Below are 12,160 nucleotides of genomic sequence, written 5' to 3'. Positions count from 1 at the left end.
TCTCTCTTATTGAAGCCATGTGAAACACATTTCCAGAATGTCTGTGGATGATAAATGATGAGCCTGAGTTGACTGAATACTTGGTTGCCATCTAGTGGCTCAAAACATCAACTGAAAAAAAGTGAAGAAAAATAGATGTAGCTGTATAGCTGTAAATTAATGTTTAAAGCAAAGTATTTAACTATAATCTGATTTGTATTTATTCAAAAGCAGGTCTTCTTTTTCCACTCAGTAACTACATAAAATATTTACTACATACATCTATTATATAATCACTTCATGATCTTGAAGTTTAATATTTTGCACAGTGCATTTCTTTGAATTATCACTTTTAACACAAATCAGTGCCTTTTGCTCAGCAGATTTCCTTTTCTTATCGCTGGCTTAATAGCTGAGTGTAAATGTAACATGTGTTAACTCCACTATACAGTACGTGCATATGTGCAGTTTTGGTCTGAGCTTTTGTTGCGTAAGTATACGCCAAAGAGAGAGGATATATCGCTGTTATCAGTGGGGTTCCTGCAGCATTGTTACCAGTGTTGGGAGGTCACTGAGTTGGAGAAGTGCAACAGCACTAAGGCGTCTGGAAAGACAAGCTGCAGTAAACATATCTCTGGTAGTCCAGATGACCCTGATGAGGTCTGCTGCTCCTTTGGGCTTGCCCCAGATCAACCCATGACATGGCCAGTTAAGACAAGATAATGTCAAAGATTAAGACCCCCCAGCTGTGCAAGCAAAGAGTTGTTATTTTGTTTATTTGGATGGGTGGGTTGGATGTGCATTGGATTTTACTGCCCCGATGGAAAACTTCATCAGCTAGTGAGTGTAAAAATAATGACAGAGAATAAAACAATTTATATATTACATATCTCTAGTTTCATACAACTAGTTTTAGATGGAAATATAATTTGAATATCAGTTTAGTGTATTTGTCAATTACCAAATGAACTATTCAATCAACTTGTTAATAACTTGTTGTCAGGAAGCTCCTATGATCAAAGATCTGTCAAGCAAATTTAAGTTAGGGTGCTCATGATCTAATTTAACATGAGTGGAACATGTAAACATTCAGCATACTGCACTATTTTTCCTTAAACATATTGAGGAGAACTTATAACTAGAATATTCTCATTCATCACTTCTTGTTAATTGAGCTACAATCTTCTGATAGCCTGCCAGCAAGCTAAACATCGTCAAAATGAAGTCATGTCAAATGAAATAAGAAGATTATGGCTACTCTTAGCAGGTGTTGAAGGTCAAACATGACACGGCTCCATTGTGAAATGTAGCCTACAGACAGTTGCCACTATGCATGACTACAGATGTGCTAACACTTTGGAGTGTTCTCAGCGTTTTTTGCGAAAAATCTCACTGTAACTCTTGACTAGCAGCATGTTTGGATCATTTCAGGGCAGTAAAATTAACCTCCTTGTGAGACTGGCTGCAGACCAATTTCAGTGGAACATCATCTTCTTTTAACATTGTTAAAATGTTACTGATGATTATGTGATCCTGTGTTTCAAGCAAGTTGACTTCAATCTTTGAGTCCAGATTTGCAGTATGGTGTGCAGATGAAGGCTACAGTATGTTAAAAATTTTGGGAATGTTCTGGAAAACCTTTACAGTTTTTGTCAGGCAACCATGTAATTTGTGTTTGTTAGTTTTTGCGTGCAGTGAACTAAACTGAACTAAAGTACATTCATAATAAAAAGAGGTTTCCATTGGTTTTTGAATGAAGTGTTAAAACAGTGTAATGCACACTCAGTTCAACTTGCTTCACTCGTACAGTATGTGGGAGGCGCAGAGCCCTGGCTGAGGGAAGTTGTTGGCATGCACCTCAAGGCTTTTCATCTCAGTCGCTTCAGTGGAGTCCAGCCTTAGTAAAACTGGCACGGGACGCACTCACCCTGGGGGTAGGATAGGCTCGGCTGAGAAACTGAGAGAAAAATGAGCAAATGAGATGGGACTGCCACCACTCTCAGGCTGCCTATGGGATACCCCCCTCCTACAGCCTGGTATAACAGCAGTTTAATGATGGCAGTAGGAGGGATGGGAGAGGAGGAGTCCGAGCACCAAGTTGCATGTTTTTTGCTCTGGTGTCTTGTGTCACTCTTTTCTCTGAGGGGGGGCACATCTAAGTCACATGGTGGAGCTTGATCTGTTACATAAACACAGACCTCCACAGCCCCCAGTCTGCTCGCATCAACTTTGTTCAGTAAATACACTGTGGATAAAACTCTTGTGGTGACATTGTGTGACATTCTTGTGGCGGCCAAGAAGAGTTGTCGAGATCTTCCCTCCTCCATGTTGCATCACTTTAAAACTTGGCTATGCTGAAAACCCCTCACAGCTCCCAGTGACCTCTTAAAGGTGAAACTGTCTGGGAATAAAAAAAATCTGTCTGTTAAAACAATTCCGTGACTTGCAGAACACGTGATAAAAATGAGCTATAAACGTATTTTCACACCACAGGAATTTTCTGGATTATTTTTTTTTAGAATGAATTTATTTGTCATCCGTCATGATTTTAAAAATCTCAGTCCGATGCCACAGATGCTACCGCAATTTAAAAAAAAAAAATCGGACCTGTTTTACATTTCACACTAAATATAACTTTAACCTAATGAATATTAAAAACACTGTCATTTGGCTGTCACATGATGCCAGTCCTTGTAACTAGAGCAATGTCAAACAGTGTCTTACAGGGGAATACCACAATATTTTCCTGGCTCTGGGCAGTCCAATCAATTTTTATCAACGTGAACCACATTCTCCCAAAGCCTGAATTGTCCTACAGTAGGGCATGGGACAACATATTCAAAACCAGTAATTGGTTTGACTCTGTTGGTTGGTACACGTCTGGTTTTGCTTTAAGAAATTTTAAATTTCAATTCAAATACTTTGATATAGTCTCTGAGAGTTAATTGTCAGAGAAAGAAATTTGTTTTGGGAGGAAAAATATTGTTTCATAATTACACTTAAATTTAACATAATTTACATGTTAAAATGATATTTTTCATGAGATAGTGAGAAGAAAATAAGGGTTATTTTAGGGTAAAACAATTATCTATTCAGATAGTGCTAAACTATCCTCAGAAAATACCTGTATATCAGTATCAAAAATGTTTTATTCAATCAGAGTAGAGCATAGTGGAACCTGAGTGAGTGCTAATTGTAAATCACAACCATGAGCATCAATTTCTACTCACTGTCGAAGAACATAAACTCTAATTGACTTGATGAGTCTGAATCCCTCTAATGTTCACTTATCAACCGTCTTCACTGGACCATCTGTGTCTTTTGGATGACAGGAAGATTTTGCAGGGAGAGAAATGCATTGCAACTTAAAAACACGTGCGTATCTGTCCCTTAGGGATGGCACATGTCCAAAGCCCAAATGCTCTAGCTATTCCAGCAGCATCCCCTGTCTTCTTTTCCTGCATGCTGCACCAGGGGTGCTTGCTACGCCACATCTCTTCAGTCAGATGGAGAGGGGAGCCTTGAAGGCGAGGCCTCCGGAGAATGAGTCCTGCAGGCCCAGATGGCTACTTCTCAGAGCTTTCTTTAGACTGAGAACTGCTCAAACAGAATGAGATCTTACAGCAAAGACTTCTCATGTGCTTATATCCCATTCTTGACATGTCTTGCTGCAGTTGTCTTTGCTCTATGACTACCCAAAGACAGTCCAATATTCTCACAATATATTAAGACAGGAAATCCTGAATTTTTCATCCTCACTTAAACGACTGAGTTGAAACTGTGATCTGATTGATGGTGGACTTACTGTTGAACGTTATTCTTCGCTTTATGGCTGTATACAGGTCATAATTAAGGTTTATTGAGGACCTTGTGAGAGTAACATTATGACAATGACAATGACCAGATACATTTCATTAATGCAAACCAGACGCTAACCCGTTTATCTGTGCTCTAATAAAAGTTGTTGTGTTTAGATCCCTTCCCAAATTTGACAGCAAGTTCTGGTACATACAATACAGAGATGGAGAAATTCCTTTCTGATTTTCTGTCTTGCATGAATCACCTCATCACCACCACCATCTGTACTTTGTCATGTTATTTCAGACTTTTCTTTTTTTTAAAAAAAAGAGTGATGTGCGTGTGTGTATGTAAGAGTGAGAGAAAAAAAAACCTCCTGTCCACATACAGCCAATCTTGCCACCATGTGAAAAAATCCATCACGTGCCTGAAGTAACAATGTGTGCTACTGCGCTCCACAGGCCGAGGTGAAAGCCTGCAGTATAAACAGTAAGTTGGAAAGGACGTGTAGCGGGAGTGCAGAGTGCGACCTGTCCACTGCTCTATTATCTGGCCATCTGCCTGGATGGAAGATCTAAATATTATGACACTTGATATAACTGAGCGTACCTGCTGGATACATTCTAGCGGATCTGCACTGAGGCAAGATGGTTTATGTCTCTGTGACCCTCCTGTCCTCAAACTCCCTGTCTTTGTATCCCCAAAGTTGTTTTTTCATAACTGTCAACCATTGTAAACTGTTATGTAATGGACAGATAAGACAGAGGTGGCTAATCTGCATTTAGTGTGGAGGATGTGTAAGTGTGTGTCTGCGTCTGTGTGAATTTGTGTGTTTTTGTGAGAAAAAGAGAGAGGGGGATGGGAGGGGTGGGGATGTTGGGGTATTCTTAATGACCTTTTGGATTTTTACAAATGTGTGTAAAGTGTGCCACAACCATACATCACCTTTTTGCTCAGAGTGAGCTCCTGCTAACAGAGTGAGCTCCTGCTAACTGTATGTATGGTTTGGGGGCATAAGGACAGTGCAGAGAGATATATGGAGACACAGAGAGAATAAAGAGAGAGAGAGAGAGACCCTCATCATCTGTGTTACAAATGTTGCACATGAGTGTTGACTGTGTTGCGATTAACACGCTCCCTCAGCTGGCCGTTCATTTCAATCTGCAGTACGATTTCCTCCAGTCTGAACCCTTGGATGCGGGTCACTTGCCAGAGGAGGATTTTTTTTCTGCCTCTCTGTTTTTTATACTTCCTTCTCGGGCAAGAAGGCTGGTGTAATAGAAACCAGACACAAGCCAGAATGTGAGGCATTCACAGCGGTGAGACCTCCCTTCTACACAGAGTGGGAAAACAGGAGAAATAGGAAGTCTAGTCTAATAAGTTCCTACGTTGTTTCTCATTTCTGGTATTTTGGAAGTTATCAATAAGACGGAAAAGGCCAGGACATTAGGATGGAAGTGGTATTCTGTGGATCAGACTGTGCAGGGGATATGTAGAGAGAGCAGAGGAGACCTTCAGGATGGGAAATGCATGTGCAACTTTTCCAGGTGGGTTGTTTCAGTTATTGACTTTCCCCTAAAGAAACAGTATGATAGTTTCTGTTCAAGTGTGCATATTTTGTCACGTTGAAATTGAGGACCGTTTGTGAGCTCATATGTCTGAATTGACATCAGACATAGGCATTGACATATGACTTCACATTTTGTTGGATTTTCATCCAACAATATGACCCAAATCTAGTAATGTAAAATATTTTATATGTAATTAGGCTTACACCTACATTTATAATGAAATTCCTGAATAATGTGACTTAACCATAAAGTATGTTCTTTACTGTGCTTGTATTGAGGTCAGCTGAAATATTTATTAAAAAGTGACATTATTTTGTAGAATGTAAACATTTGGAGTAAATGTATTGTATATTTTCTGTACCCACAATACTTCTGTATCTAATATTGTAAGATAAGCTGTATTTTTCAAACATTTAAATCTGGAAGAGTACTGTTTTTTGCCTGTTTTAAAAAAATATATTAATGAGAAATATCTGCTACTGGTCACTTTTACCTTTACTTTTGACTATTTAAACAAATATTAATAAAAAATGTCAATTACTTGTAGTAAATTTCTTTGTATGACATCTTAACAGACATGTATTTAGCAAAATATCATGAAATCAAACTACAGTATCAAGGTTTTTTCAATCTGAAGTAGAAATTTGCATGTTTTATGAAAGTGTCGCTGTTTATCTTCAGTGAATTTAATTTTTATTTATTGAAACCAGCAAATCCCACACAGATTAGAACTCTCTTTTCAGGGAGAACTGGTTAAAATGGCACCAGCACTGAAAATTAAAGACAGACAAGGCAGCACATGATTAAAATAAAAAGCTATTAAACACTTTTTTTTATTAAACACGGCAATAGCAGGCAGATATCTCCAGTTCTCTAACTGTAAATCCACTTAAAGGTGTAATATTGATGCTATCATACACAACAGATTCATCCAAACTTCTGTGTAAATCCTAAGTGAAGCAGCCCTCCTGTCATGCCATCCTGAGGCAGACATGAGCTGCCCACCATAGGTGCCATCTGTCTCCATGTGGCTGTACCCCTCCCCAGCGTCAGCAGTGCTGGATCTGGAGGGGAGGCCTCGTGGCAGAGCAACAAGCCTCTCCTGTTCACTCAGATGGCAGGGGAGATGGCACATCCCATGCCAGGGAACACGGTGCCACAGTTATGAGATCAACATGAACTCTGCAGCTCTGTCTCATGAATGACGGGAAAGAAGGGCTACGGATTGCAGCTTCATTCACCTCACAGACTCAGCAGTGACTGTGAATGTGAGAATGTGTGACTGTGCCATGTCATCTTTTTTTTCTCTGCGTGTCCTTTGGCATCAAGTGTTGACGCACCGAGGACAGTATGTTTCTGAAGTGGCACTCTTGAGTGGAGCACACTCTGGTACCAGAGTGGGCTTTTTTATACATTCAGAGCCCTGTCAGTTTCACTTTGTGTTTTCAATCTGTCATCCTCTTCTAGTGTTCTCTCGCTGTAGTGTCTTTAGGATCAAAGCTATAATCAAAATGATTGTTGTTGCTTGTGGGTTTCTGTGTGACTTTCTTTCTTTTCATCTCTGCATGTCCTAAACTATTTCAATCTGTTTGAGTGGAACACTGGAAGTGCTGCATTGTGTGTGTTGTGATAGGGCGACTGAATGACATCACCCTACTTACTGACATGCATCAACACAAGCCATTGTCTTGTGTTTGGCTGTGCAATGAATGGAAAATAGATGTCTCTACATCAAGACGTCCTACTGTGCAAAATACTACAGTTTATGTTTGAAATATCTGCAAAGCTGCACAAGACAAAGCTTCCTCACATGGTTATCTGTATATAAGTCATTTAATCTTTCAACTAGAACTCAAGAATTACAGAATTACTGTGACTGTGTTTTTAACTTTCTTGTTTCCCTTTCAACAAGCATGAAATGTTTCTTAGTTGCAGGTCTACACAGGGTATCTTGTGGCCTCAAGGTTCAAAATGCTGACCATGTAATTGCAACATCCCTCGTTTGACTGTGGCTGACCTTTGTTGCGTGTCACCCCCCCATTTCTCACTCCCTTCATTTTCTGTCATGTCTATACTGTCCCCTGTCTAATAAATGGGGAAAAATGCCCCCAAAACTAAATAAAAGCCCTACACTTGATTTACTTTAGTCAGACAATTATACCAAAAAAAGCACAGGCATTTAAGAAATAACTATAATTGCAAGTACAAAATTACAACTAGTTCATTCAGTAAAACACACATCTACACTTGATACGGTCCCTACATAAGTCTTAATCAATTCTTTATCGTCTCTTCACAGATTCTAGTTGAAAAGCTTGTAAGAGCAACATGAGCTGGAGCTTTCTCACTCGTCTCCTGGAAGAGATCCACAACCACTCCACCTTCGTGGGGAAAGTGTGGCTGACTGTGCTTATCATCTTCCGCATTGTGCTCACGGCAGTTGGAGGTGAGTCCATCTACTCCGACGAGCAGACCAAGTTCACCTGCAACACCAAGCAGCCCGGCTGTGACAACGTATGCTATGATGCCTTTGCTCCTCTCTCGCACGTCCGCTTCTGGGTCTTCCAAATCATCATGATCTCCACTCCCTCTATCATGTACATGGGTTATGCCATCCACAAGATAGCCCGAACTTCAGAGGAGGAGCGCAGGAAGCAGATTAGGCTCCTAAAAAAGCCACCTCCTCACTCCAGATGGAGAGAAAGTCACCACCTGGAGGATGTCTTAGAAGAGGAGGAAGATGATGATGCTGAGCCCATGATTTACGAAGATACACTGGAGGTGCAGGAAGCCAAGGCTGTGTCAGTAAACACTAGCAAAGACCCGCAAAAGCATGATGGCCGCCGAAGAATTATGCAAGAAGGACTGATGCGAATCTATGTTCTTCAACTCATGTCCCGAGCTATTTTTGAAATCGCTTTCCTCGCTGGACAGTATCTCCTTTATGGTTTTCAAGTTAGTCCTTCGTATGTATGCAACAGGGTCCCCTGCCCACACAGAGTGGACTGTTTTATCTCTAGGCCCACAGAGAAAACAATCTTCCTCCTCATCATGTACGTGGTAAGCTGTCTTTGTCTGGTGCTAAATGTGTGCGAGATGCTTCACTTGGGAATTGGTACTTTTCGGGACACCCTTCGCCTGAAGAGGAGCCGGGGCCGACGGACGTCCTATGGCTTCCCGTTCTCACGCAACATTCCAGCTTCTCCTCCGGGGTACAACCTTGTGATGAAGACAGACAAACCTAGCAGGATCCCCAACAGCCTCATCACTCACGAGCAGAACATGGCCAATGTGGCCCAGGAGCAGCAATGCACCAGCCCAGACGAGAACATCCCCTCTGATCTGGCAAGCCTACACCGTCACCTACGGGTAGCCCAAGAGCAGCTTGATATGGCCTTTCAAACATATCAAACCAAAAACAACCAGCAAGCCTCCAGAACCAGTAGTCCTGTATCTGGGGGCACAATGGCAGAGCAAAATCGAGTCAATACAGTCCAGGAGAAACAAGGAGCCAGGCCAAAGTCAGCCACAGAGAAGGCTGCAACCATTGTGAAAAATGGAAAGACCTCTGTCTGGATCTAGAGATAAATATCATTTGGTAAATTAACAGTAAAAACTTTTAAGTCTCCAGGACTGCACTATGACACAGCTGGAGCTGGATGTGTCTGTGTGAGATGCGACCTTGGACAATAACAACTGAGAATTTCAATCACACTATTTGAAGGTGTACAGTGCACAGTGGGCCTAGTTTTTTGGAAATAATTAAAAACACACACACACATACACACACATAAAGAAACGATCATATCCAGTATCATGAATCTTCTTTGTTACTGTAGTGTGTCATTTTGTGCTTTTCATAGCTTTTGGACATGGTTAACATATGCTTACTTAGTTAAACATCTCTAATTCTAGCTAAGATGTCAAAGTATAAACAGACTGCTTCAAGCTATTTATCTCAGCTACCCTTGACTGCCGCTGAACTGGATTCATTTGAAGGAATTTAGCTTTGAAAGTGTGTGATTGCACCCTCAATCCAAATTTGAAAATGCAGTGCAAAACATTCTACCATTGCACAATGACTCATTTCTGGAGAAGGATGATTGCTGATTCTTGTTGGAAAGATGCATGTTTAATATTTGGGGAAGTACTTTCGGATGTAGTGTGGATGTGTATTGCTGGAAGCAGATTAAACATGAAATATTTTGATAAAGATAATGAAACAGGGCTGTGTCACTGTAGGCTCTTCTGGTTAACATCTGCTCCGTGTGATGATCTTCAGTCATTGCGTGCAAAGCTTTTATCTACTCTATATTTTTTCCAAAACCTTGTAGTGTCACATTTGAAGGGGAAGAGGTAAGTGAATAGAAAATCAGATTATTTTCTAAACTAAATATTGATTTTCTGCAATCTGAAGCAGATGATGCATGCTTTTTAACTGGGAACACACTGTATACACATAGCTAGACTACAGTAGAAATCCCATCCTTAGCTATTCAATTAGCTCTACATTTATCTTATGTTAAGGCATGTTAAGTCTTGAAGATGAGCATTTTAGTTTTTCTGTCATTGAAGCAGTATGTTTCTAAAATTGATTTCAGTGTAAAATTAAATCCTGCCTTCACTGTTGTCATACTCCAAAGTGCCTCAAACTTTAAAGACTGTTCTAGTATTTTATTCATGAAGAAATAAACTTATTTGAAACCTCTGTGATCCTGCGTTATATGCCTCATCACACTTACAGAAAAAATGAAAAGCTTTTATTGAAGTCCAATTCAAAGTTAGAAACTGGGAGAGAGTATGGGATTTTAATATTTTTTTTTGCAGAAAGATAAGTAAGATGTTACAGCAAGTAACATCCATGTTATAATGAGAAAAAGATCTGGTCAATTTATTCATTTAAAATGAACATTTTTAAATGAAAATTACTCATTTATGCAATTTGATTAAGTTTTATTTCATCAGATATGATGAGATTCCTCTATTACTGGGATCAGAAAGTTTGTCTTAAGTGTACTGAATAAGTAGGAAATGTATGGTCAGTAGAGAAGAAAGAACTGACATCTGTAATAAGAAGATAAGTAATCAAAATTACTACAAGCAACTTTCATTTTGTGCTGATTTTAGCAGCTCCTGTGGACAAAAGAGGTAGTGATTTCCCGGAGTGAAGACTGCATTTCCCATGAGCACCACTGCCTTGTGTTGAAGATCTTGGCTAGTGTTTGTTTTGGAAGCTAGTGAAAGAATGACGTTTCTTATTTTTAATACTATCTTTCTTTTTTAAACACAGCTGTTTGCAGGATGCATAGTGATGAGGTAATGTATCTGTTTGTGGCTATGTACCATTCATACACCCACGTAGGTTAAATGTAAGGCTGCATTCACACCAAATTTGGCAATGTAGTACTTTCCCGCAGGGTTGTACGGAGGTGTGGGCGTGTTTATTTGTGCTTTAGAATGTAACCGCCATGAAACAATCAGAAAATAACATTTTATTTCTCTGATTCAGTGCTTTGTTCACGCTATCGCAGCTCCCTCCCTTCTTTCACTCTCTAGCTTGCTCGACCATTGCTGCTCTCTCTCTCTCTCGCGCTCATGCTCTCAGCTCGTTTGCTCTCTCTCTCTCTCTTTTTCCTTCAGGAGGAGTGATTACAGCGAGGAAAACCTCTTTCAGTGTTCATATGGGCACCTGACTATTAACACTGTTTTAAGACAGACTTGAAAAATTGTGAACCCATCCTTTAAAAGGTTCTATGTGTAAGAATCAGAAATTCTTTCTCATTAGTGACATCCGTGGTCGTTAAGTGAGCTGCAGTCAGCATCCAGTTGCCCACACTCCATCAGCACGAGACTAATGCAGATGATGTCTTTTTCCTCACTTACACTTCTCATAATGACATAAAAGATCTCTTGCATTGTGTTTTGCAGTGTGCTTCAGTAAAGCATCTCTCACTCCCAGACAGTCAGCTGCTCCCCTACCCCTACTGTACGTGTGCACACTCACACTCAATCACATACACCCACAGCAAACACAAAGAAGCTCCTGCTGTGCTGTGGCTGCCAGCTAGCACTTATGCACAGGTCAGGGTTTTTTAATACCTGCACCTACCCAACCCATTATGAGAGCCAATCTGCACCGCCCAACCCACAAAAATATGCGTTAATCAACCACCCAAACCCAACCCAACTTGCAAACCGCCAACTTTGTTTACCTGCCGTGTCTACTAAACACTGATGGGCTCAGTGAGCTGTGGCCGGGGAGCAACATGCTGCGATTTTGTTGTGAAATGTGTGGCGGTCAATGGAGGCAGCGACCATCTCAACCCCCCAAAAAACAAAGTTACTGTAGCCAGAAATGGTGATAGCCGGCATGGTTAGGCAGCTAGCCACCAGCCAACCTGGTGGGTAACAGAGCTGGAGAGTAGGGGTGTGCCCGAATACAAATACATTATTCAGCAAAGCACAAATAGTGGGTTTTATACGAATATTTGTTTCATACAAATATTTAAAAAATTATTTGTTGATGGTATTCCCCAGAGATAAAGCTGAGCTACTGACACAAGCAAAGTGCTCCCAAGGGACTCTCCATAACCTGTTGTTCCCCTTCTCCTTTCCACAATGTTAGGTTGTAAAAAATAGGCAATAAATGAAAAGTGCAAAGCAATTATTGCCTTTGAAGTTCCTCCCTACACATTACACGGTGTGCTGTCTCTGTGTTATGGGTGTATAAATAGGAAGAGGTCTGTCTGCATGAGGCAATGAGTAAGGTTTTAGCTCAGTAATCAGCTCAGTCATCTATGATCTGGGAGACT

At 40.5% G+C, this 12,160-nt stretch overlaps 1 protein-coding gene across 1 annotated transcript; it reads left to right on the top strand.

Annotated features, from left to right (window-relative positions):
• Positions 1-4,902: 4,902 nt before the first annotated feature.
• Positions 4,903-10,056, top strand: gjc2 (gap junction protein gamma 2). The gene is made up of 2 exons (XM_067606155.1): positions 4,903-5,324; positions 7,648-10,056. The coding sequence occupies exon 2, from the start codon at positions 7,677-7,679 to the stop codon at positions 8,928-8,930; it is 1,254 nt and encodes a 417-aa protein (XP_067462256.1). The 5' UTR covers positions 4,903-5,324; positions 7,648-7,676; the 3' UTR covers positions 8,931-10,056.
• The last annotated feature ends 2,104 nt before the right edge of the window (positions 10,057-12,160 follow it).

This window comes from Thunnus thynnus, chromosome 12 (genome assembly GCF_963924715.1).
Source record: "Thunnus thynnus chromosome 12, fThuThy2.1, whole genome shotgun sequence".
Taxonomy (NCBI): Eukaryota; Metazoa; Chordata; class Actinopteri; order Scombriformes; family Scombridae; genus Thunnus; species Thunnus thynnus.
Note: the sequence above shows the minus strand (reverse complement) of the source record. Positions and strands in the feature narration are given on the sequence as shown.

Coding starts and splice junctions, on each gene's coding strand:
- gjc2 (XM_067606155.1), top strand. CDS start 7,677: ATGAGCTGGAGCTTTCTCACTCGTCTCCTGGAAGAGATCCACAACCAC.